At 45.6% G+C, this 25,964-nt stretch overlaps 1 protein-coding gene across 1 annotated transcript; it reads left to right on the top strand.

Annotated features, from left to right (window-relative positions):
- Positions 1-424: 424 nt before the first annotated feature.
- LOC113425510 (elongation factor 2) lies at positions 425-18,613 on the top strand. The gene is made up of 11 exons (XM_087952025.1): positions 425-738; positions 1,472-1,577; positions 3,143-3,256; positions 5,611-5,749; positions 5,874-6,069; positions 7,256-7,514; positions 8,683-8,790; positions 11,795-12,148; positions 15,727-15,909; positions 16,000-16,132; positions 18,343-18,613. The coding sequence occupies exons 1-11, from the start codon at positions 638-640 to the stop codon at positions 18,534-18,536; spliced, it is 1,887 nt and encodes a 628-aa protein (XP_087808151.1). The 5' UTR covers positions 425-637; the 3' UTR covers positions 18,537-18,613.
- Positions 18,614-25,964: the final 7,351 nt, after the last annotated feature.

Raw genomic sequence — 25,964 nt, forward strand, 5'->3', positions numbered from 1 at the left:
TATGTTTAGAAGTTACTCCACTGATTTAACAAGGAATTCCTACAGGTAGTCCTCAACTTACAACTGGTTGCTTAGCAACTTATTCAGAGTCAGGATGTTTCCCCCTGAAATGGTCATGGCCGCCCAGTTCCACAGTTTTGATGGTGTCTCCTCTTGTAGTCACACAGGTGCATTTTGGGCACTTGGCAGCTACCTTACGAACATAGTCTTTTCTCTTCGAGAATAGCAAGGAAATCGTGGAACAAAGAATATTTGTTGCGTAGAGTTGAGATGGGGGGTCCTTGCTGCTCTCTGGGCCACTGACTACCACTGATGATGCTGCCTAGTTGGGTAATGAAACGTCTGCAAGAAAAGAATGAAGCTCAGAGAGCATCAAGGAGCCCACAGTCCTCCTCCCGCCCCCGAAAACTCCACACCCTTCTAGCACTGATGGTGTTACCTCATTGGGTGACGAAATGTCTGCAAGAAAACCCTTCAAATCGTGCCCTTTTCTAGGGAACACACCACCACAGACTCAGGTGGATTGAATCCTCTTGCCTGTCCTTCCTCCTCCTCCTAGATCGATCCAGTCCTCGGCACGGTTGGGTTCGGCTCCGGCCTGCATGGCTGGGCTTTCACCTTGAAGCAGTTTGCCGAGATGTACGTGGCCAAGTTCGCAGCCAAAGGCGAAGGGCAGCTGAACGCTGCCGACCGTTCCAAAAAGGTGGACGACATGATGAAGAAGCTCTGGGGCGACAGGTGAGTCATTTGAGGATTGCGCAAGGGTCAGGATCGCCACCTAAGCATGGCCCAGAAGACTTGATTGTTGGACCGGCTGCGTTCATGCCAAAGACAAGCACGCAGATCACACATAATCAGAGTTGGAAGGGACCTTATAGGTCATCTAGTCCAACCCCCGCCCAAGCTGGAGACCCTACACCCTTTCTGACAAATGGCAGTCCAATCTCTTCTTGCTAAATTATTACATTGAAGTTTAACTAAAGAGTAGTAAAACCAATCAGTAAATGACAGAATGGCAGAGTTGGAAGGGATCTTGGAGGTCTTCTAGTCAAACCCTCTACTCAGACAGGAGATCCTACACCATTTCAGACAAACGGTTGTCCAGTCTCCTCTTTAAAACGTTCAGTGTTGGAACATTTACAACTTCTGGAGGCAAATTGTTCCACTGATTAATTGTTCTAACTGCCAGGAAATTTATTCTTATTTCCACGCTGCTTCTCTCCTTGATCTATCTTAGTTTCCATCCATGTGTGTGTTTTGGTGTTAGGCATAATGTACACTGAAGATGGCATTTAATTTCATTGTACGAGGTGCAGTGGCAACATGAAATAAAATCTGAAATCTTAACCCAGCCCCCAGGTTTTGCCACTCTTCCTCCTTTAAGGAGCTGACTTAAAATGGGGGAGTCTTGACAAAAAATAAGCCTTCCTTTTATTTTTATTTTTTTTCTCCTTTCTCTCCTTTCCCCCAGGTATTTTGACCCTGCGACTGGCAAGTTCAGCAAGTCTGCAACCAACCCCGATGGAAAGAAGCTACCAAGGACTTTCTGCCAGCTGATCCTAGACCCCATCTTCAAGGTAGAGCCCACCCCCTCCCTCCCATGGTTTCCTTGGCCAAAACCCGAAACTACGCCCACTAAAAGGCGCTCGAGGGTGCCTGCCTCTACTTCCCTGTGCATGATGACGAAACAATTTCTTCACTTTGACCTGACGTTTTCTTGTTTGAAGAAATTTTGCAATATCTGACACGAAGTAGAACGAGTCTAGAAAGTTATCCAGGGGGTGTGAGTTTGTGTTATGTATTTGTGTGTGTGTCTCTCTCTCTCTGGGCTGAATTGAACTCTTTGGACTCCCAAGGGTGGGGTGGGGTCCTTGTAGTTAATCTCTTTTAAAAAATAATTTATTTAACTCAACTGAGGCACTGCTTCTCTGCAAAACAGTTGCTGGTTGCTCCAGGCCAGGAGTCTTCAAACTGAACAGCTTTAAGACTTGCGGACTTCAGCTCCCAGAATTCCTCCTCCAGTCAATGTTAGCTCAGGAATTCTGGGAGTTGAAGTCCACAAACGTCTTAAACTTGCCAAGTTTGAAAACCCTTGGACTAGGCTCTTCGACCCAAAGATTTTCTCGTAGGTCCCAGAGGACGTACGTGTGTGTGTGTGTAAGTGGTCTTCACTTAACGACTGGTAACTTTGCAAATGTCTGAATTTACAAAAGAGTTCTAATTAGCAATAACCCTTAGACTTATATACCGCTTCACAGTGGTTTTACAGCCCTCCCTAAGTGGTTTACAGAGTCAGCCTCTTGCCCCCAACAATCTGGGTCCTCGTTTTACCGACCTTGGAAGGACGGAAGGCTGAGTCAACCTTTATGATCCAGTTCCAGAATTGTAGCAGCTGTACATGCGAACACACACACACTGGTGGTTGTGCGATTGCATTTGGCTGCTTGGCAACCAGCTCACATTTAAGACCATTTGCAATTATCCTGCAGTCATGTGACCACAATTTTGGGGTGTTTTGCCAGTTTCTGGCGTATCGTCTTCCAGCCCAAAAATACACCCGTTGAAGAAAATAGGTTCACTTAATGACCTGGCAGTCACTTAATGACTACTGCAGAAGTCATAAAATTGGGACTGGTGACCCGTTCCGTTACTGCCATGACTTAACCCCATAATTGTGGGCTCACAGTCATAAGGGAATGGAGCTGGTAGAGAGAGAGACAGAGACAGAGACGGAGCCTGGGCCGTCCATCAGCCCTCAGATGGAGAATCAACAGCCCTCAGGTCTTGAGGTGGCTGATGAGGAAGAGAAGGAACAGCTGGGTCCAGTGCCTGACGTGCGGCTGCGCAGAAAGGCAGAGGAGAGGAGAGCAGTGGAAATCTATGGGCCGGTCCTTGGGAAGCAAGAACCACCACTGCTATTGAGTTAACTTCAGAGGGTTTGTCAAGCTGGGTGAGAACAGCTTCCCCCACAGGCTGTGGCCCACTAGCGGGCCAAGGACCCAGGGGTGGTGGGGGTTGGGGACCACCCTGACTTAGAAGAAGCAAGACTTGCCAGCAGATCACTCCCTCGCTTGCTTGTTTGCTCCGCTGTCCCTGCTGGAGTTTTTTATCTTTCCCGTCTCACGGCCTTTGTCTCCCAAAGGTATTTGATGCAATCATGAACTTCAAGAAGGAAGAAACGGCCAAACTGATCGAGAAGCTGGACATCAAGCTGGACAGCGAGGACAAAGGGAAGGAAGGCAAGCCTCTGCTGAAGGTGAGGCAGCGTGGTTTCGGGGAGAGGTAGGCAAGGGAGGGGTGTGAAAAGAGCAAACTTCTGAGAGCCTGAAAGAAATCTGTTCCTCAATTTGAAAGGAAAACGCGCAAGGAGGGGACCCCAAGGGGATTTAATGAGACGTAGAATTTTTTTTTAGAATAGGACAAAGCTGTAAAGGGACCTTGGAGGTCTTCTAGTCCAACCTCCCTGCTCAAGTAGGAGACCCTGACACAGGACAAGGTTGGGGGGGTGCCACCCTTGGTTCCCCCTCCCCTTCTAGAAAGAATTCCTCCTCCACCTTCTCTGCACCTCACCCCCCTGACTGAAAAAAAAGACATGCCTTCACAAACAGCTTCAGCCAAAAGTAAGGCCACACCTAGAGTCCTGTATCCAGTTTTGGTCACCACACTATTAAAAAAGATGTTGAGACTCTAGAAAAAGTGCAGAGAAGAACAACCAGGATGATGAGGGGGCTGGAGGCTAAAACACACAATGAACAGTTGCAGGAACTGGGCTTGGCTAGTCTAGTAAAGAGAAGGACCAGGGGAGACAGGAGAGCAGTCTTCCAATATCTGAGGGGCTGCTCCAAAGAAGAGGAGGGGGTCAAGATATTTTCCAAAGCACCCAAAGGCCAAACAAGGAATAATGGATGGAAACTGATCAAGGAGAGATTGAGATTGTGCAGAGAAGAGCAACCAGGATGATGAGGGGGCTGGAGGCTAAAACGTGAACCCTGGGCCCTATCTAACAAAATGAAATTCAACGGAGAGAAACAATGTAGGAATTGGGCCCATTCAAAGGAAGGAAACACACAAACACGCTCACACGCAGGAATTGGACCTTCCCAAAATGAAGACACCCGCCCACATAGAGGAATTGGGCCTATCCAAGAAGATCTGTCTATCTGTGTGGTCCCTAAGAGTGCAGACTGACTACATGGCCCATAATCAAGCTGCAGAAAAATCCAACTCTTTGAGAAGGTGGATCTTGACAGACTCGAACACTGGGCCGTATCTGACAAAATGAAATTCAATGGAGAGAAAAGGAAAGTCCTACACGTAGGCAAGAAAAACCAAAAGTACACATATAGATTGGGTGAAACCAGGCTCAATAGCAGGAACTGAGAGGGATCTTGGAGTCTTAGTGGACAACCAGCTAAATATAAGCCAGCAGTGTGCTGCAGCAGCCAAAAAAGCTAATGCCATCCTAAATTGTATTAACAGAGGGATACAATCAAGATCCAGGGAAGTACTAATACCACTCTATAAATCCTTAGTAAGACCACACCTAGAGTACTGCATCCAGTTTTGCACACCTCATTATAAAAAAGATGTCGAGACTCTAGAAAAAGTACAGAGAAGAGCAACAAGGATGATTAAAGGGCACTCCAAAGAGTGATAAAAGGGCACAAAAGATCAGCGGATGCTCTCTTCCCTCATTGGAGGATTTGTATAACATGGGATGTAGAAGAAAGACACAAAAGATCTTGAGAGACCCTTCACATCCAGGCCACTGCTTTGAGATCCTACCATCAGGAAGGCGATATACAGTGCTGAAAGCCAGGACAAGTAGATTTAAACATAGCTTTTACCCAAGTGCTGTGATCAGGTTAAATGCAGAGTCATGAATCTGGTGGTCTTAACATACATATATCCTGGTTGTATAGTTTTTAATTGTTATTTGTTTTAATTTGTTTTACATTGTTATTTGTATATATCTTTTGGTGTTGTTCAGTTGTATGTTGTGAAAGAGCACCTTATTTCGTTGTTCTCAGGTTCTGAGTACAATGGCAATAAATTTATCTAATCTAATTAGGGGACTGGAGACTAAAACATACAATGAACAGTTGCAGGAACTGGGCTTGGCTAGTCTAGGGAAGAGAAGCACCAGGGGAGACAGGATAGCAGTCTTCCAATATCTGAGGGGCTGCTCCAAAGCAGAGGAGGGGGTCAAGATATTTTCCAAAGCACCCAAAGGCCAAACAAGGAATAATGGATGGAAACTGATCAAGGAAAGATTCAATCTGGAAATAAGGAGAAATTTTCTGATAGGGAGAACAATCAACCCATGGAACAGAAGTTGCCTTCAGAAGTTGTGGGAGCTTCATCCCTGGAGGCTTTCAAGAAGAGACTGGACTGCCATTTGTCAGAAATGGTGCAGGGTCTCCTGCTTGGGTGGGGTGTGTGGACTAGATGACCTACAAGGACCCTTCCAACTCTGATCATCTGTTAAATTTAGGAACAGACCAAAACAAGGGAGGGGCTTGAAGAGCCATCCTGATGTAGGCAGCTGGTGGGGCTGGACTTTTTTTTTTTTTTTTCCACAACTTTTGGCTCCATGGTTTCCCCTGGTAGGCTGTGATGAGACGCTGGCTCCCTGCAGGAGAAGCTTTGCTGCAAATGATCACCATCCATCTGCCTTCTCCGGTCACCGCTCAGAAATACCGCTGTGAGCTGCTCTATGAAGGCCCCCCCGATGATGAGGCTGCCATGGGTAAGTGGTCCTTCTCCCCATCCTCTCACTTCCCCTCCCATTCCTTTCCCCCCCCCTCCCCCAAGAGAAGTTCTCCACAGGAGCACCAACCATGTCTTCTCTCTCTCTCCCTCCCCTTCTCTAGGCATTAAGAATTGTGACCCCAAAGGACCCCTGATGATGTACATCTCCAAGATGGTGCCCACCTCTGACAAGGGCCGTTTCTACGCCTTTGGCCGGGTGTTCTCGGGAGTTGTGTCCACTGGCCTCAAATGCAGGATCATGGGACCAAACTACACGCCAGGAAAGAAAGAGGATCTCTACCTGAAGCCAATCCAGAGGTCAGCCTTGGAGTGGGGATGGAATAGGGTGCTGGCAGTGTGGGTGTAGCGGTGTAGAAATTGACTTTTTTCCTCCTTTCCTTCTCTGTGAAATCTGCATACCCTTGGGGGTTAGGAGTTTGGCCTAATGGTTAAGGCAGTAAGTTCTAGCCCCGCCTTAGGCATGAAAGTTGGCTGGGTGACTTTGGGCCAATCACCAGGAGATGGTGAGCTCTCGTCCTGCCTTGGGCATATAAGCCAGCTGGATGACTTTGAGCCAATCACCAGGAAACAGAGTTCTAGTCCCACCTTAGGCATGAAAGCCAGCTGGGTGACTCTGAGCCAAGCACCAGGAGATTGGAAGTTCTAGTCCCGCCTTAGGCATGAAAGTGACTTTGGGCCAATCACCAGGAGATGGTGAACTCTCGTCCTGCCTTGGGCATGTAAGCCAACTGGATGACTTTGAGCCAATCACCAGGAAACGGAGTTCTAGTCCCGCCTTAGGCATGAAAGCCAGCTAAGTGACTTTGGGCCAATCACTAGGAGACTGGGAGTTCTAGTCCCACCTTAGGCATGTAAACCAGCTGGGTGACTCTGAGCCAAGCACCAGGAGATTGGGAGTTCTAGTCCCACCTTAGTCATGAAAGTGACTTTGGGCCAATTACCAGGAGACTGGGAATTCTAGTCCCGCCTTGGGCATGTAAGCCAACTGGATGACTCTGAGCCAAGCACCAGGAGATGGGGAATTCTAGTCCCACTGTAGGCATGAAAGCTAGTTGAGTGACTTTGGGCCAATCACCGGGAGATGGGGAGTTCTAGTCCCGCCTTAGGCATGAAAGCTGCCTGGGTGACTTTGGTCCGATCACCAGGAGACAATGAGTTCTAGTCCCACATTAGTCATGAAAGCTGGCCGGGTGGCTTTGCACCAATCGCTCGGCTCATCCCATCTCACAGCATTATGGGAAAAGGAGAAGGAAACCAATTGCACATTGTAAAAATGGGATTGGTCAGTATTTAGAAATAGGAGGAAACTATCATCTCAGAAAAAACCCCAACTTCTTGCCTCTTCTACCAGAAACTGCTGGTCCTAAGCTTACCCAGCGATGGCCAAGGGTGACAGGAGACTAGCATTCCATGGGGGGTCTTTTCTCCAGCACCTGGGCTGTGGCTCACCCTGTCTCTTCTGCCCTTCCCCCCCTCCTTCCAGAACCATCCTCATGATGGGACGCTACGTGGAGCCCATTGAAGATGTGCCTTGCGGGAACATCGTAGGCCTGGTTGGCGTCGACCAGTTCCTGGTCAAGACGGGCACCATCACCACCTTTGAACACGCCCACAATATGCGCGTCATGAAGTTCAGCGTCAGCCCCGTCGTGCGTGTGGCGGTGGAGGCCAAGAACCCAGCCGACCTGCCCAAACTGGTCGAGGGCTTGAAGAGGTTGGCCAAGTCTGACCCCATGGTGCAGGTGAGGTGGGGGGTGGGTGGATCCACCTGGAGATGAGTTACAACATCTTAGTATGGACATCTTTGAACCAGGCGAGTTTGCTCAATTAGTGCTTGAAATAACAATCAGAGAATAGAATAAGAGAAGAGAGAATAGAATATACTGTAGAGTGGAATAGAATAGAATAGAGAAGAGAGTAAAATAAGAGAAGAGAGAATAGAATATATTGTAGAATGGAACAGAGAATAGAATAGAATAAGAGAATAGAATATACTGTAGAATGGAATAGAATAGGGAATAAGGAATAAGAAAAGAGAGAATAGAATATACTATAGAATAACTATTGTCACTGAATGTGAAAATTACTAATCGGCATACATTAAAATGAAATTTCTGTTGCATTCAGCTCTCAAAGGGTCACCACCTCTAATATACACTACATAAACATTAAATAAATAAATACAAAATTATGCATATACCCACACATACGACACAATGAAACAACACAGTCTAGTTTAGATGTATACGTGTACCTAGTGAGAAAAACGAATCTTGCGAGTTTAGCAGACGGATGTAATGGGAAACTGCTGTTCCAGAATCTGGTGTTCCTGCTAGGAATACTTCGAAACCTCCTCCCAGAGGGAAGCAACAGGAACAGAGTCTGTGAAGTGGGTTGAGTGTGTGGGGTCTCTTAACCATGCTTCAAGCTCTAAGCACAAAGTGCTTATAAGCAGTATCCTGAATAACGGGAAACAAGCTTCCTATAGTCTTGGTTGTCCCTATCACTCTCTGTAGGGACTTTCTATCTGAGGTGCTGCGGCCACCAAACCAAACACTCTTGGCCTCTGTAAAAAGTGGCCAGGACGGAAGGAGAAAGATGTGCTCTCCTCATCTGACTCAGGAAATGCAAATGCTGGTTTGCTCGCTTCACTAAGGATGAACATGTGGAGAGAGACCCAAGTCAGATTGTTATCTGCATCCCCAGATACTTCATACTGCATCCTTGATAACTGAGTGGAGTATGACTACGTCAGCTCTTTCTAAAATCTACAATGCAAGAAGGAATTTAAGATCAACAGCCTGCTTCCCTCTTCCCGGTCTAGTCTAGTGACCTGGAAGTGTGAGGGACTTGTGTTAGGAAGGGTATTGATGCATCTCAATTTTCTGTCCCCTTTTCCTGATTTGTTAGTGTATCATTGAGGAATCTGGAGAGCACATCATAGCCGGAGCCGGAGAACTGCATTTGGAGATCTGTTTGAAGGATCTGGAGGAGGATCACGCCTGCATTCCCATCAAGGTAACTATTTGCATCCGGTCTCGTTATGAAATTGATAACCAATTGTGATAAAAATCAACCATTCAGGTATTCGTACAACTGAATACTGGAGACACAGGAACAATATATAAGTGCTTTATTATGAAATTTTTGCAGAAGGGAATTCTGTCTGTGGACAGAAAACATTTCCCTCCAGGAGGGCTGGGGTTTATATACAGGTTCAAATATACAGTCTCTGCCCCTTTCCTGGGTTCACAATCTATCCAAGCTACATATCCCCCTATGCAACACCCCCGTTACTGTTAGCATAACATCTGTTTCCTTGTCTTGTTTACCCGTTCCCATTTCCAGTAATCTCCATCACGAACAGGACACTGGTCAGCGTAACCTGCTAAATATGTAATCTTTGTACAAAACAGTAGAGAATTCTTACATAACATTCCAGTAAACTATCTTAGGTTAACACAGAGGTTAAAAATGGCATTCCCATTGCTTTATATTTTCACAGGTATAATTTTACATATAACATCAGTAGAGGATGAGAATAATTATAGCTCAAGGGTCCTTTGGTGCTCTCTGAGCTTGATGGTTTTCTTGCAAACATTTCATGACCCAACTAGGTAACGTTGTCAGCGCTAGAAGGCAGTGGGGTTTGTTAGGCTATTTATATTCAAATGGCTTGCCCTCTTAGTGTGGGTGGGAGTATTCTTTGGGGGCTGGTCAGTTTCCTTGATTAGACTGTTTACTGTTTGTTTCACAATTCCTCGATTGGAGTATTGTTTGCATCTTGATTGTTAATCTTGGTGTTAAATCTCCGCTCATCTACATTGGATTGCTGGCGAAGAAGTGGTTTGGGGCTTTCCTATTTCCTTTTTATTGTCTCTGTTGAATGATACGTAGATCCTGTTTATGTCTCTTCTGCCATTCGTTTATTCAGCCGCCCATCTTACGAACGTGACTCTTTGAGTGTTTTGTTAATATTAGCAAAGAATTTTTTTTTTAAAAAAAACCCCAGATCTCTGAGTGGCACCCCTTCTATCGAAGTCTTGAGCACTAGATCAAAAGGCCAGTGGGGTTGAAAGCAACCTGATCTTAGGGTTGTGGTGTGCCAGAGGGCAGGTGCACATTCCCCAGGTCCCATAAGATGGACACTCTTTAATTGATAGGACTTAAAGTGTGTCTCTCCTATTGTCAGCATTCCGAGTAACTCATCCGAAGAAATCTGAACTCCCAAGGCAGGCATGTCCCTCAGAGTACATGTTTATTGGATACGTCAATAAATGTCAGCGTTCCAATGAAGCTCCCCATTTCATTCAGCACTCAGAAACAAAGTTCCTTCAAGTAAGAATTTGTTGAAGAAGTCATCTTGGCACATCTGGGAAAACCCGAATCTGAGACTTCTGGGTTTTCCCTTCCCAAAAGAGAAATCAAAGATCCATCCCCTGCACCCACCAGTCCCATCACATGGCCCAATCAGATCTTTGTCCCAATTGGAGACATTCCTCCAGACACTCTTTCCCAGGTGCAGGTTGACTTGTCCTTGACCTTATGAGAAGAATGTTGTGGAGTCAACTCTCTACCACTCTATGCAATTCCCCCCTCCCAAATTCCCAGGCACTAAAATGTGGCAGCTTTGAGCTTTTAGTAAAATATGGCTTCCAAAGAATAAAACTTTCCCTTCCCAGGTGTCACAGGTCACATTGTCCAATCAAAGCAGCTGGCGGGCTCCTTTGTCACTCCTTCTCTATCCGCTGCCGTCTGTTGGGATGACCTTGGTTCCCACGGGAGAGCACTTTGTTACGTCTGCACGTCAGCTCTTTTCTCCCTTCCCAAACTGTGTGGCAACTATGAAGCAGCAAAGATGGCTTCAGCCAGGCTCGGTTCAGAGTTGACACCTGTTGGACATCGAGAGACAGATAGAAACAGCTGGGGAAAGAGCCTCGAGGTGGTTGCTGGCAGTGGTGGGATTCTAAATTGCACGCTACCAGTTCTGTGGGCCTAACATGCGGGCTGCACTCTTAAGATCAGTTCCCACGTGCATGCAGCAGATCACAGATCGCTTTGCGCGCGCGCACAGAATAACCCTCCGTGAGGTGAGCTGTTTTTTAGCTCAGCTGAGGCGCGGCACTCTGTTCTGCCGTGCGAATCCGCTGAGCTAAAAACATCAATGGAATATAGGACAGGAAAGGGCGGGGCCAGTCAGAGGTGGTATTTGCCAGTTTTCCAGACTGGTCTGCAACCTTAAACACTCTAAAAGAGCCATTTGGACCCGTTTTCCCACAGAAAACACCAGGAGAGCCAATAATTTTAACAACCGGTGTGACCGGGTGGGCATGGCCAACTCAGCGTTACTCCCACCCACCCAATCACCTCCTGTTGTGGAATATGGAGCGAGTGTCCATCACCCGCCATCAGGCCAGGCGAGTAGTGATGGGGATGGAATGGGGCCAGCCAGTGGTGGGATCAGCCAATAGGGAGCCGCAGCAGAGGGCCGAAAGAGCCGCATGTGGCTCCAGAGCCACAGGTTGTAGATCCCTGTCTGAACTGGTCAAATTTTCCGCTACCAGTACGCCGCAACCGGTCTGAACCGGCTGAATACCACTTCTGCTTGCTGGGTATTGCAAACAAGATATTCCTTTCAAAATGTCTGTTCTCTCATGTGTCAACTAAAAAATACTACTTTGGTCTTTTTAGTTGTCAGCAGAAAGGGAGTGCATTCCTTAAATGTTTCAGATAATTACTAGGCAGGTGAAGTTGTTGGCGCACAAGATTATTACTGGAGAGCATGATTGATGACTCTTGGCTATGGATGGTGTCCCATTGGAGAATGATTCCCCCCAGGCCCCAGGGGATGGGGGGGGAAGACCAGGGTCAAGTGGGAAATGAATGGTGTGTCTCAAGAGTCGGCTGCACCCAGGTCACACCGACATGGTCACTCCTAATAAATCAATTTTTTTAATCTATGCGGTTTGAATGGGGGTGGTTTGTCGGAGCCCTGACACCATGCTTTGATTGTTCTTGGCAGAAATCCGATCCAGTCGTGTCTTACCGGGAGACTGTTAGTGAGGAGTCGGGAACGTTGTGCCTTTCCAAATCGCCCAACAAACACAACCGCCTGTACATGAAAGCCCGCCCCTTCCCGGATGGCCTGGCCGAAGACATCGACAAGGGGGATGTCTCATCCCGCCAGGAGCTGAAGCAGCGGGCCAGGTACCTGGCCGAGAAATACGAGTGGGACGTGGCTGAAGCCCGTAAGATCTGGTGCTTCGGCCCAGACGGCACTGGTCCCAACATCCTGACCGATATCACCAAGGGAGTGCAGTACCTCAACGAGATCAAGGACAGCGTGGTGGCCGGCTTCCAATGGGCCACAAAGGAGGTGAGTCCGGCCCTCGTAGCTGAGCTGTAAGAGGAGTGTCAGGCCTGCCTCCGCTTGAACCTCTACGAAAGAAAGATCCTTAACTCCATTTGTTGAGAAAGGTATACACCACTAGAAGTTAAGTGGAATACAGTAACGCACTTGCCTTCTAGTAAACTATACCTTTCGCAACAAATGGAGTTAAGGATCTTTCTTACTTATAGATTCAAACTGAGGCAGATCTGACACTGAGTCAGGTTGCTCCTTCGACATTTGTTATTTATCGTATGGCACATTCACATCACATTTTGATAACACAAGAGATTGAAAATGCAAAACATGAAATCTAAAATCTATCTGTCTGTCTGTCTATCTATCTGTCTATCTATCTATCTGCAAAATGCCCCTCACGCATCATCACAAGATCTCCGGAACCGTAAAGCCTACAAACTTGACATTTGGCCCATATGTTCCTCTTGGCTTCTAGGTGCTCACTAAGAAAGGATTTTTTGAAATGACCATCAAGAGCATTCGTATTTCTTATATGATTATTATTAACGCTCTGATGCTAAGGAGTTCTACTCCCCCTCCCCATCTGAAAAGAAATCTCTTCCAAATGCAAAACAAAAGCAGAGGAGAGGAGAGGTTCAGTTTCACAGCAACCAGCTTTAGCACAGAACAGTTGAGCTAAGCCACACCCCGGCTCCTTGCTGTCTCCTTGCAAATACAGTTACAGTTTCCAAATAGCCCTCAGCTCTCTCACACACTGACAGGACGCTAGCCAGATGAATAGCAATGGGTGCTGGTAGTTAGAGGCAGAATTCTCCCCCCCCCCCCCCTATTTTCCTCCCCAAAAACTAAGCCCGACCACATAGCTTTGTAGTGAAGCACAGCTATCGAGCTAGTATTACATATGTATGTCTAGATTACAGATACAATTGTTTGCTTCTTTGTCTTTCCCAAGAAATGAGCCAAGTCTATTACAGTCTCTATTTTGGCACTCAGACACTATATGTTGGATAGTTGGCTTTTGGGCTCCACAGTCACAATTCAATGATGGCCTTTTACCCTACTTACGAGGTTATAAGTCTACCACATATACCCAACCTCTCCTGCAGCTTACCCAAAAAAATGGTAACAAGAGCATGGCAAAATTCAGCCTATGAATGTAATCATAATAGTAAATACAAAGACCAGCAAATGGGAATAGAACTGTTGCAAGAGAAAGCAAAGGTAGGACCAATACTGATAGGTTCCTTGGGTGCAATCCCAAAACTCCTGGACCATCACTTGGAACCCCATCAGCATGGACAAATTCCCCATCAGTCAATTGCGGAAGGCAGCTTGACTTGAAACTGCTGACATCCTCTGAGATGAGATCTTTAAATACTATCAAATACCTACATCTGCCTATCCTAGGTCCTTGGAAAGGGCCCAATAGGTAGATAAAAATAACAAATCTGTGTGATGACCCAAAGGGGCGTGGCACAAAGGCAACACAGTCAGATAATCAGTAGGAGTCCCTTATGCTCCAACTTTGCCCCCAACATCCTGGTAACCTCCTGGCTGGAGAAAAACTCTCCCAGGAACAGACTTTGGCTGCAGAGAATCAAGTCCAAAATGTGGTCAACAAAAAAACTGTAACTAATAGGCCCAATCAAGGCAAGATTGAGGTAAGAAGCAAGAATTCCAGATGCAAGGCATGGCAATAACTCAACACCAGAAACAGATAATCAAAGTCAACACAAGATAATAAACTCATGTTTGCTCCCAGCAGGTGCCGTACTCAGCATGCATCTCTTTTAAACTCCCTTCCCAGATGTGGCTAATTAAGGGAATCAGGGCCCTTTCCTCCCCCGTAAGCCATGCAGCCCATGTGCTCTCTACTCTGTTCTTCCCTGCGTTCCCTAGGATGAAGAGGGGATGGGCCTGGGTCTTTCCTCTGAACCCCCTCTCCCTTGTTCTACCTCTTCCCTGCTCTGCCCAGCCGGACTTTGCACTTCCCCAGTTTCCTCCACAGCCAACGGAACCACACACCCCTGCTCTGTCAGCTGTTTGCCTTCCTCCTCGGATTCAGACTCCCGACAGGGGCATGACGATCTGGCTGACAATGCGGCCAACCATAATAATGAAAAGTAGGCAGAATTCTAGGCACTTTAGAATTCAAACAGGCAGGCACATGCCACATAACACCTCAGACTTTAACAATGGTTTATAACAAAGACAAAAAAAGTCTGGATAGTAGAAGTGGCAAGTTACATGGATGTAACGGAAATGAAGAGAAACTCCAAAGCAGCTGGCCAAACCAGATTTTAATGGCCCCTCCAAAAGGATAGGAGCAGTTTTCACCTGCGGTGGCAGAATGTTTCATAGGTTGGGTGCAACTATTAAAAACCACTTCTTGAGCTTGCCAATTGGAATGTCTTAATAAAGGGAGTAAGTGGGGTGGGCTAATGCCTTTTGGGGTAAGACAGCTCCCCAGGTACCCTGGACCCAATGCCATAATTTTTAGGCACGCTTAGAAAACAAAAAGAGGGAGGCCCTGTTTTCATGGGCTCGTGGAAGACTTAAGAGAAATCCATCCAACTTTTGAGATCCTGTCCCTAAAACCTTTTGTTTCTTTCCTGCTGCTTTTGTGTTGGAAACAGCGAGGCGCTTCCGGGTTGAAAGGGTTAGATTGTGACATCACTCTGGCCCCTGGACACACACCTTTCATGTGCCTGTTAAGTTGCCCACCGAAGTGGTACCCATCTATCAATGTGCGGTTGCCCGCTTTTGAGATGATAGGTGGGCAGGAGCTGGAGCGAAGGGCAGGAGCTCACTCCTCCACATAGCAGCACCTGGGTGTCGAACATGGGTTACTGATTGTCAGCTCAGCATCCTTAACCGCGTGAGCCACCGCGCTCCCATTTTCTTCACTGCAAATGTTTGAGAGCCTTACTGTCTTGATTGTGAATCTCCACAACACCTGTCATGCCCCTGTTGGAGTCTGACTCCAAGGGAGAGATGGAACAGCGGAGTGGGAGTGTAGGAAACTGGGGGAGGACACAGGTCAGATGGGCATTCAGAGGAAAACCCAGGCCCATCCCTTCTTCATCCTAGGGCACACAGGGGGAGCGGATAAGAGAGAAATGTGAATGGCATAAGGGAGAAATGTGAATGGCGTGGCCTACGGAGGGAGGAAGGGGCCCTGATCCCCTTCATGAGCTGCAGCTGGGAGGACTGGTTAAAAGGACAAACTGCAGGGCAAAAGTGCTGGAGGAAGCAAAACGTGCAGCATTCTTGTCGTAGCTTATCTGGGTTTTGGCTTCCTCCCAACTCTGGTTGCTTCTGATACCTGGTAGAAGTCTGCAATTAATCATCCTTGCCTGCCCTAGTCATTCCTTCAGTGTGGTTTGTGTTGGGTTTTTTATTTCGAATTAACATTACTTTGGGTGCGGACTGCGTTACTTCCTCCATAGTCTGTTTTCTCATAAGAGTTTGATATCCAGCCGAGGATAATTGGACATTGGGGCCAAGTTGGAGGCATTAAAGGGAATTGATTCTATTTTTGTGACAAGCCCCGGGTCATCACAACACCCCTCTTTTGTTCTCTTCAGGGGGCCCTCTGCGAGGAGAACCTGCGTGGAGTCCGCTTTGACGTGCACGACGTCACCCTGCACGCTGACGCCATCCACCGTGGGGGCGGCCAGATCATCCCCACAGCCCGGCGATGCCTCTACGCCTGCATGCTGACCGCTCAGCCCCGCCTCATGGAGCCAATCTATCTGGTGGAGATCCAGGTAGGTGTGGAGGGAGGAGACTGGATGAGTTAGGAACGGCCCAAAAGCTTCTGCCCAGTCTCACCAGAGACCCTGTTTGCTTTCTCCCAGTGCCCTGAACAAGTAGTGGGTGGCATTTATGGCGTGCTGAACAGGAAACGAGGCCACGTCTTTGAAGAGTCCCAGGTGGCTGGCACCCCCATGTTCGTGGTCAAGGCCTACCTGCCTGTGAACGAATCTTTTGGTAAGCATAAACCTTCTAGGCTCAAAATGTCAACTGTCCCAACTTGGTCAGTTAGAAAAGAAAGACCCTCCTGGCCTGGGATTAGCCAAAAAGTATACTTTACTAAAGCCCAAGGGGCTTACAGAAGAGGCAAAGCTAGATCTGAAATTTGCAGGCACAAAAGATCCAATTAACTTCCCCTGGTTATCAGGTCCTTGTGGGCTCCATATTCGTTTGGTGTGACCTTAAGATGGCTGGTCCTTCTCATGGGAGAAGCTACTTGGTTTTGATTCCTGAGTTCCCTTCCCCCATTACTGATGTCAGGCTATCAGCTTAGAATACAGTAGAATAACAAGTTGGAAGGGACCTTGTAGGTCATCTAGTCCAACCCCCACCCACCCAAGCAGGAGACCCTACACCATTTCTGACAGATGGCAGGCCAGTCCCTTCTTGAAAGCTTCCAGTGATGAAGCTCCCACAACTTCCGAAGGCAACTTCTATTCCGTGCGTTGATTGTTCTCCCTGTCAGAAAGTTTTTCCTTATTTCCAGGTTGAATCTCTCTCCTTGTTCAGTTTCCATCCATTATTCCTTGTCTGGCCTTCGGGTGCTTTGGAAAATAACTTGTCCCCTTCCCTCCTCTCTGTAGCAGCCCTTCAAATATTGGAAGAGCTGCTATCCTGTCTCCCCTGGTCCTCCTCTTCCCTAGACTAGCCAGGCCCAGTTCCTGAAACCATTCTTCATATGTTTTAGTCCCCTCATCATCCTGATTGCTCTTCTCAGCGCTTTTTCTAGAGTCACCCTCTTTTTATAGTGTGGTGACCAAAACTGGATGCAGGACTCTAGGTGTGGTCTTACTAAGGCTTTATAGAGTACCTCACTTGATCATGATTGCATCCCTCTGTTAATGCAACTTAGGATTGCGTTGGCTTTTTATGTCACTGCTGCACCCAGCTGGCTCACATATATATATATATATATATAGCTTCATGCATAGGTTAGCAGAATGGCAGCTATGACAGGAGTCACTTCTCCTGTCCTTTTTAGCTTCATCACTGGAAGCTTTCAAGAAGGAACTGGCCTGCCATCTGTCAGAAATGGTGTAGGGCAGGGGTCCCCAATTCACCGGGCCGCCGGACCGGCACCGGGCCGTGGAGCACTTCTTTACCGGGCCGCAAAGAAAAAAAAAAAAAAAAATGGCGGCTTTCTTCGCCTTCGTGAATGCTGATCGGGATCAAGGACACAAATGAAAGAAGGGGAGGGAGGAAGCAAATCAAGCCTGTCCTGCTCTTGGCTCAGCTTTCAGTCGCTCTCTCGCCCTCCACCAGCACAGGAAGAAATCGTTCAAAGAAGCCGGGGCTTCCGTCGTTGCAGAAGCTTCCCTATTTTCACTTCGGGGACCACTGGTGTAGGGTATGACTAGATGACCTACAAATATAGATTGTTCTCAACTTACAAACAGCATTCCCCTGGTCCACGTAATCAAAATTTGGGCACTTGGCACGTATTTGTGATAGTTGCCATGTCCCGCAGTCATGGGGTGCAACTCAGTTTACTAAGCAATGGAAATTGGAGCAATGGAGGTCGTAAGTTGAGGACTTGAGTTGGAAACACCAAATATGGTCCTGGCGGGGGGGGGATCCTCCACCTTTCTACTGTGTTTCCCCAAAAAATAAGACCCTGTCTTATATATATTTTTTGGCCACCAAAAAAGGCACCAGGTCTTATTTTCGGGGGATGTCATCCACTGACTAACCTCACTTGCACACTATCACCCCTGGCCTCCTTTTCGCTGTGAGGCCTTCCGGAGCTTCTGCGACCGGCAAGGCTTTCTTGAAGGCCTCTGAAGCTGTTAACACAGCTCTGGATCGATCCAGAGCCTTGATATCAGCTACGGAGGCTTCAGGAAAGCCTTGCTAGCCTTGCCGGCTGCAGAAGAAATGGGCGTCGGGGTGTGCTCAGCCTGGCTACACCTGTCCAAAGGTAAGTAGTAGAGCAGCTCCACCACCGCCCCATCCCCACCACCCTAGCTTAATTTTTACCTGTGCACTCTGGAGTGGGTGAGATCTTAATTAGGGCTTATTTGGGGGGGTGGGGATTGTATTGGGCTCACCTGTCAAAATCAAGCTAGGACTTACTTTCAGGGTAAGTCGTACTTTCGGGGAAACGGGGTAGCATTTGAACTCCTTTCTTGCTTTCACGCCACACCTGCGGTGCCTTTTCCTGCCTTTAGGTTTCACGGCCGACTTGAGATCCAACACCGGAGGCCAGGCTTTCCCACAGTGCGTGTTTGATCACTGGCAGATCCTCCCCGGGGATCCCTTCGACAGCACCAGCCGCCCTTCTCAAGTGGTCAGTGAGACACGGAAACGCAAAGGGCTGAAAGAGGGCATCCCCGCGCTGGATAACTTCCTGGATAAATTGTAAAACCGTATCGAATGAAATAATACCGCATCAGATCTTACAAACAAAACAAAACAAAAAGAATAAATTTTAAAAATGGCTGTTGTGGGACTCGAACTTTCAACTAGTGTTTAAAAAAAAACAAACCAAAAAAGAAAACATGGTGGTTAGATGTGCTTGTGGCTGAGATCGGAGGCTGTTTCCTCTCTTTTTTTTTTTTTCTCCTTCCCTCTTTCCAATCACGAGGAAAGGGGTTTCTCACACCTACTTTTTCAGCCTTGATGAAGGGGTGGTTGTTGTTTTTTCCCCCACACAACACGCCAGAAAAACTCACTCAGCCCGTTGTTAATCTTGAGAAAATAACGCTTCCATTTAACGCACCCCGAAACACGGCTCATCTCCATGTTTGTTCTGGCATCACGGAGGCAAGTGAAGGGGGAGAAAAATTGGCCAGGTTTTTTTCTTCCTTGGAGAAATTTTGGAAAGGAGGAAGAAGGGGTTTTTTTTTGGAGGGGGGGGGGGCAGATGTGGGAAAAATCTGTTTTGCTCTCTTGAAAAGTTGGACGAGACGCGGAAGGATGATCAATAAAAAGTTATCTGGGGATTTGAGAGGCTTTCTAACCGGACAGCCTCTTCGCTAATAGGTTATCGTTGTGCAAATCAATGTATTTAGAACCACTGGAATAATAAATATAAGAATGTCTGGATCGGGCTTCCTGTTTATATTGAAACGTCTCGAGAGCTTGTGTTAGGAGGAAAGAAGTTGGTGGTGGGGAAAACAATACAGATAGCCCTCGACTTAACGACTCGCTTAATGTCCATCATAATCAGTCCCACCAAAAATTACTTAGGACTCTTTACAAAGGCTGGTTACCTTCTTGTAGACACACAACTGCATTCTGGGCCCTCCGCAACCAGCCTGCATTTTGTTTGCAGCATTTGTCAGGGTTCCAATGGATGCCCTAATTAATTCACGAGCCTCCCCAAGTGTCAAAAGAAATCCAATTATTTATTAGGAGTAACATGTCAGGTCTCAGCTCTGCCCCACGTAGTTTACTGTCCACCTATGATCCCGTTTCCCTCCCCCTCCCAGGCTGTCATAAATCACATTCTCCAATGGAGTATATATTCTCTCGAGCTCTGGCGCAGGGCTTAGAATCCAGTATTGCAGGCCGACTGCCCACTGCCAGGAGTTCGATCCTGACCGGCTCAAGATAGACTCCGCTTTCCGCTTGAGCCTTCCGCTCCTGCTTGAGGAGGAGGCTGGACTAGAAGATCTCCAAGGTCCCTTCCAGCTCTATTCTGTTCTATTCCATCCTTCCGAGGACGGTAAAATGAGGACTCAAGATTGTTGGGGGGCAAATAGGCTGACATACAAGTCCCTTAGAGAGGGCTGTACAGTGGTATATAAGTCTTAAGTGCTATTGCTATTTTTGCCAAAATGGGCATTTAGTTCCAGTTTTTTGGCTAAAATTGTCCACAGCAAACAAGTGTTCCCTGTTCAACCACCGTATTATTTTTTTTTAAATAAATTTATTCAACGTTTCGTCAGTGAAAAACAAATTTTCACATTCTACAATGTTGCTAAAGCAATGTACACATTTGCATTTCACTATTAGGGTGTTACGCATCTTTGTATTTACTTCGTCATTTCAAGCATTATATATACATACATACATTTTTATTTATTTTTTACTTATTTTGACAACAAACATTAACAAATGCAAACATAAATAACAAATATAAACCATCTTTCCATTACATACAATGTGTCGGTTGGTACATATCTTTTGTGCATACATTTTTATTTACACGTAAACCTTATTGTTTTATGTTACAAAATTATTCAATTCCTTATCCATTCGTACCAGACATCCCTTATTTTATAATACTCTCCTTCTTTCTTACCATTCAATAGCTTCATTTATCTATCCATCTCAGCACATTCATGTACTTCATTATTGTGTCAACCACCATATTCATTTAACTGCCACCAAACTTGTAAAAACCAGGTGAGTTGTGATGGCCTGCTTTGCCATTGTCATGATTTATGACTAATTGGCATTCTCCATTATAAGTCGCAAGTTAAAAGACTATCTGGTAGTCAAAAATAAGCACTGTATGTGTGTGTAATTGGGGGTTCTCACCAGCACTGCTTTTAACGCCACAAAATTGTAATTGTGGCCTCTATAAGTAACCGGTTCAAAAAGCCGTAAATACGGAAGCAAATGTTTTGTTCTGACTTAACAACATGCACCCACTAGAAAGAAAAAATACCACAACATGACACATTTCTAAGTTGCTTCCCATTCATGTTTTTAAGACAAGTTTAATATCCAGTTTAATACATGTATTTCATGCTAATTTCAGTTGGGTTCGCCTTCCACTTCTATTCAAGAAATTCTAGGTCCCTATCTGGGTTGTGTCACGGTAAAAAGCAATGGATTCACACGTCACATTCAGACACCGTGTGATATGATTGCTCTCAGCTTCTGATCACGTTGAAAAGCACACTTGTGTGAAAGCAGTCAATCGTCATTAATTTAGCGATCTCAGGTGAGCCTTGCCTTCGTGCAGGAAGCAAGTCTTGTTGGTTTTCAGTACAAAAATAACCAAACAAAACTTGTGACGCGGTTTGGCTCATTAAGGTACCGGTGTCTTTTGCAATAACAACGACAAAACACCAGGATTGCACATCAACTCTAAATTTTGCAACGAGATGAACCAAGCCATGTCATTTCGATCCTTCGGTTATTTGATGGAAGTTGAAGTGCCGTCGAGTTGGTGTTGATTCTACAACCTTCCAGATTTCCAAAGATTCATCCATGACCGTTCAAGTCTATCCACTGCTCCTGTTTCCTTCCTTCCATCTTTCCCTTCTTGTGCCATATCCGTCATCGGGATGTTGGCGATCCTATTTTTTATCAACAGTCGCACGACAAAGTGCTGTTGAGTTTTGTCCAAACCAGATTTTGAAGCCATGATGATCTGCCTGGACCTTGTTTGCCTTCAATCATTGCCTGGTGGATTAAGGAAAATATGCCGTATTTTTCCGAGTGTCGCATCACATGTCCGAAATAGTCTTTCGCTTTTTTATGGTTTTGATGATTTTCCTTGGCTTTCCCAGGCAGCTTATCACCTCCTCATTTCTGATTTCCCATCTTTCCCAGTGATAGGGATAGGAATAGGAATAGAATTAGAATAGAATAGAATAGAATGTTGGAATAGAATACAGAATAGAATAGAAATAGAATAGAATAGAATAGAATGAATAAGGAATAGAATAGAATAGAATATTGGAATGAATACAGAATAGAATAGAAATGGAATAGAATTAGAATTGAATTGAATTGAAATAGAATAGAATAGATTATTGGAATGAATAGAGAATAGAATAGAAATAGAATTGAATTAGAATAGAATTAGAATAGAGTAGAATAGAATAGAATAGAATAGAATAGAATTCTTTATTGGCCAAGTGTGATTGGACACCCAAGGAATTTGTCTTTGTGCAAATACTCTCAATATACATAAAAGAAAAGATACATTCGTCAAGAGTCAAGAATCGTAAGGTACAACAGTTAATAATAGTCATAGGGTGCAATAAGCAATCAAATCATACTAGGAAACAGTCAATATAAATCGTAAGGATACAAGTGACAAAGTTACAGTCCTACAGTCCCAAGTGGGAGAGGATGGGTGATAAGGAGTGATGGAAAGATGAATAGTGATAGTAGTGCAGACTTTGTAAATAGTTGGACAGTGTTGAGGGAATTATTTGTTTAGCAGAGTGATGGCATTTGGGGAAAAACTGTTCTTGTGTCTCGTTGCTCTGGTGTGCAGGGCTCTATAGTGTCGTCTTGAGGGTAGGAGTTGGAACAGTTTACGTCTGGGGTGTGGGATCTGTAGACATTTTCACAGCCCTCTTTTTGACTCGTGCAGGATACAGGTCCTCAACGGAAGGCAGGTTGGCAGCCATTGTTTTTTCTGCAGTCCTAATTACCCTCTGAAGTCTGTGTCTGCCCTGTTGGGTTGCAGAGCCAAACCAGACAGTTATAGAGGTTCAGACGACAGATGACTCATGGATATTAGAGTGTTCACCCTACCCTCCAATGTAAGAAACTGTTTTATTAACTTGGGGCCATCCAGTCCCTTGGCCTGAATCATAGGATAGTTTTGGAAAATGACAGAGTGGGGACTCCCAGATCGAACTCTCTGTTTCAGCACAAATATTTTTGGGTCAGATAACCTCACCGGCCTACTTCAGATGTGGAGTTATGACGAGAGGGATCTTGGAGCCCTAGTAAATAATCACTTGAATATGAGCCAGCAGTGTGATGCAGCGGCCAAAACATCCAATACAATCCTAAACAGCGTTAACAGGTATCTTGTCAGCGTACTGAATAATGCATTCACTAAAATCAGAACCCTGAGGCAGGTAGATTCCTCAAAGAGCATGTTTATTGGATACATCATATTGGCACAGCTAGTGAAAACCAACTCTAAAAGTTCCTGTGGTTTTCCTCTAGTTAAAAGAGCAAAATATTTCCCTCCTCAGTTGTCACAGGTCACATTGCCTGTTGTGAATAGCTGGCAGGGTGCTTGATCACTCCTCTCCTCCCTCAGCTGCCACCTGTTGGGATGACCTTGATTCCCACAAGAAAACTTTTTGCTTTGACTATTAGCATACCTATCTATTTCCTCCCCTGCCTTCCCCCTCTCAGAGTTTGTGACAACTATAAGGCAGCACAAGATGGCTTCAGCCAGCTTCGCTTCAGAATCCTTCCATTCTTCGTCATTCACTCAGAGCTGAAGAAGCTTCTGGGATGAGAAGCGAAACATCTTCAAAGAAAAACCAGAAAATCCAGTTGCCTCTTGAAAAAAAAGCATCTTTGGGATTAACAAGTTATAGAATCAAGATCACGTGTAGGGTTAAGCACACGCTTCATATAATTCCTTGGTAAGACCACACTTGGTATATTGCATCCAGTTTCGGTTGCTACAATATAAAAAAAGGCATCGAGACTCTAGAAAGACTGCAGAGAAGAGCAACAAAGATGATTAGAATAATAGATTATTATCTCTCTATATAAAAGTGAAAGACCACTCACGCATCATCACAAAATCTCCGGAACTGTAAAGCCTACAAACTTGAAATTTGGCACATATCTTCCTCTTGGCTTCTAGGTGCTCAATAAGAAAGGATTTTTCGAAATGACCATCAGAGCATTAGCATTCCCTATATTATTATTATTATTATTATTATTATTATTATTATTATTATTATTATTATTATTACGCTCTGATGCTACAAAGTTCTACTCCCCCTCCCCACCTGAAAAGAAATCTCTTCCAAAGGCAAAGCAGAGGAGAGGAGTTTCAATTTCACAGCACCAAGTAGCTTTAGTACAGAACAGTTGAGCTAAGCCACGCTCAGACTCCTTGTTGTCTCCTTCTTGCTCACACAGCAAATACTGTTTCAGTTTCCAAACAGCCCTCAACTCCTTCACACACTGATAGGACGCTAGCAAGATGAATACCAGATGAATGGATGCTGGGAGGCAGAGGCAGAATTTTCCCCCCTTATTTTCCTCCCTCAAACCTAAGCCTGACCACATAGTTTCGTAGCAAAGCACGGGTATCAAGCTAGTATATATTATCCAGTTTCAGTCACCACAATATAAAAAAAGACATTGAAACTCTAGAAAGACTGCAGAGAAGAGCAACAAAGATGATTAGAATAATATATTGTTATATATATTATAATATATTCCTGCAAGGAATATAATCCATAATCCATTCCCCAATATTCTGTCAGAGTTGAAGAAGCTTCTTGGATGAGAAGTGAAACATCTTCAAAAGAAAAAAAGAACAAGAAAGTCCAGTTGCCTGCTGAAAAAGCACCTCTGGGACAACGCTTCTCCTACAATACACATACTAGAATTTTCAACCGTCTGAATTTTCAACGGTGTTTTCTCAACTTTGGCCACCTGAACATACATGGACTTCAACTCCCAAAATTCCTTAGCCAGGAATGTCTAGCTAGTGAATTATGGGAGTTGAAGTCCATCCATTTTCACCTGGAAATAACCACCTTTAACCTGGAAATAAGGAGAAATTTTCTGACAGTGAGAACAATCCACCCATGCCACACAAGTTGCCTTTGGAAGTTGTGGGAGCTTCACCACTTGAGACTTTTAAGAAGAGACTGGACTGCCATTTATCAGAAATGGTGTAGGGTTTCCCACTTAGACGGGGGGTGGGGGTTGGACTAGATGACCTACAAGGTCCCTTCCAACTCTGATTATCTGTTATTGGTTCCTTCGCCAAGATTGACATAACCTTCTGCTTGGATGTCTAAGATCAGGTTTTCTGCTTCACAACGAGGTCAAAATTAATTAACTCCTGTGCTTCCTTCTTCCACATTTTTTTTTAATTTAGTTGGCCACCAGGAGAAGCGAAACAATAATTGTCCTCGGTTCATCCAGGAGGGTTTTTAATGAAATGGCTGCAGGGAAATAATTAGAGCGACATTAATTAAATAGAACTACGATCAAAGGTAGCTCTACCTCTGATTTCCCACCATGCTTTGCCCCACAGCTTGGAAAGCTGAGGTTGCCCGACTGTGGTTTAAAGTGAGTTATAGGGTGTTGTCCCAAGGTGAGAATTGAGAAGGGAGTGAATTCTGTCACCAGCCGTGAAAGAAGAAGGAATTCTTGTGTATTTTTCCACCAGTGGTTAGTGAAACCTCCATGTCCCAAAGCAGTTTGTCAGCTTTGGAAGCCATATTGGCACCAGACGCTTCCACACGGCCACATTCTTCAGCCTGGGAAAATAGGAGGGGGGAATTTCTCAGAGCGTATGTGGTTAGACATAATAGCATTCTTTTTCTAAGTCAAGGTCATGTGCTTTCTGCACCTGGGTGAGGGGACGTCTGAAGTTGCAACGGATGGTGATTGGGGCACGTGATGCAATGATGGGTGCAGGGGGTGGATTTGTAGTTTTTTACTTATTGCAAGGAAATTAGGAACTTTCAGATTCGGGATTCTCCCAGATGTGCCAGTTTATCGTCCAAATAAAACAGAACTTTTGAGAAGATGCCTGTCTCGGAGTTATTGGGTGGAGTGGAGGTTTTCTGGAAAACTGACATTATCCCGAATCTGAAATGAGCAAGGCTCTCTCTTGTTGAATCTTAGTTCAGATTTGGACCAAGGTCTCTGTCTCTGGTTCAAAATGTGATTTCCCCTTCGGCACCAATTCCCCTTCGGCACCATTTTTTTTTACAGCACGCATGTACAGTCATTCATGCTTCCGGACACGGACCAAATCAAGAAGCAACCGGAGTCTGGGAGTGGTCTTTGTAGAATGGTATTAGTACCTTCCTCAATCTTGATTGTATCCCTCTGTTAATGCAACTTAGGGTTGTGTTGGCTTTTTTGGCTGCTGCTGCCT

This window comes from Notechis scutatus, chromosome 1, assembly GCF_049901735.1.
Source record: "Notechis scutatus isolate UNSWTSFEM ecotype Mainland chromosome 1, rNotScu1.2, whole genome shotgun sequence".
In the NCBI taxonomy this organism is placed as follows: Eukaryota; Metazoa; Chordata; class Lepidosauria; order Squamata; family Elapidae; genus Notechis; species Notechis scutatus.

Excerpts from the sequence above, each read along its gene's own strand:
- LOC113425510 (XM_087952025.1), top strand. The coding sequence starts at position 638 with ATGTACGTGGCCAAGTTCGCAGCCAAAGGCGAAGGGCAGCTGAACGCT. Across the intron at positions 739-1,471 it reads AAGAAGCTCTGGGGCGACAG|GTATTTTGACCCTGCGACTG; the intron begins GTGAGTCATTTG and ends CCTTTCCCCCAG. Across the intron at positions 12,149-15,726 it reads TCCAATGGGCCACAAAGGAG|GGGGCCCTCTGCGAGGAGAA; the intron begins GTGAGTCCGGCC and ends TGTTCTCTTCAG.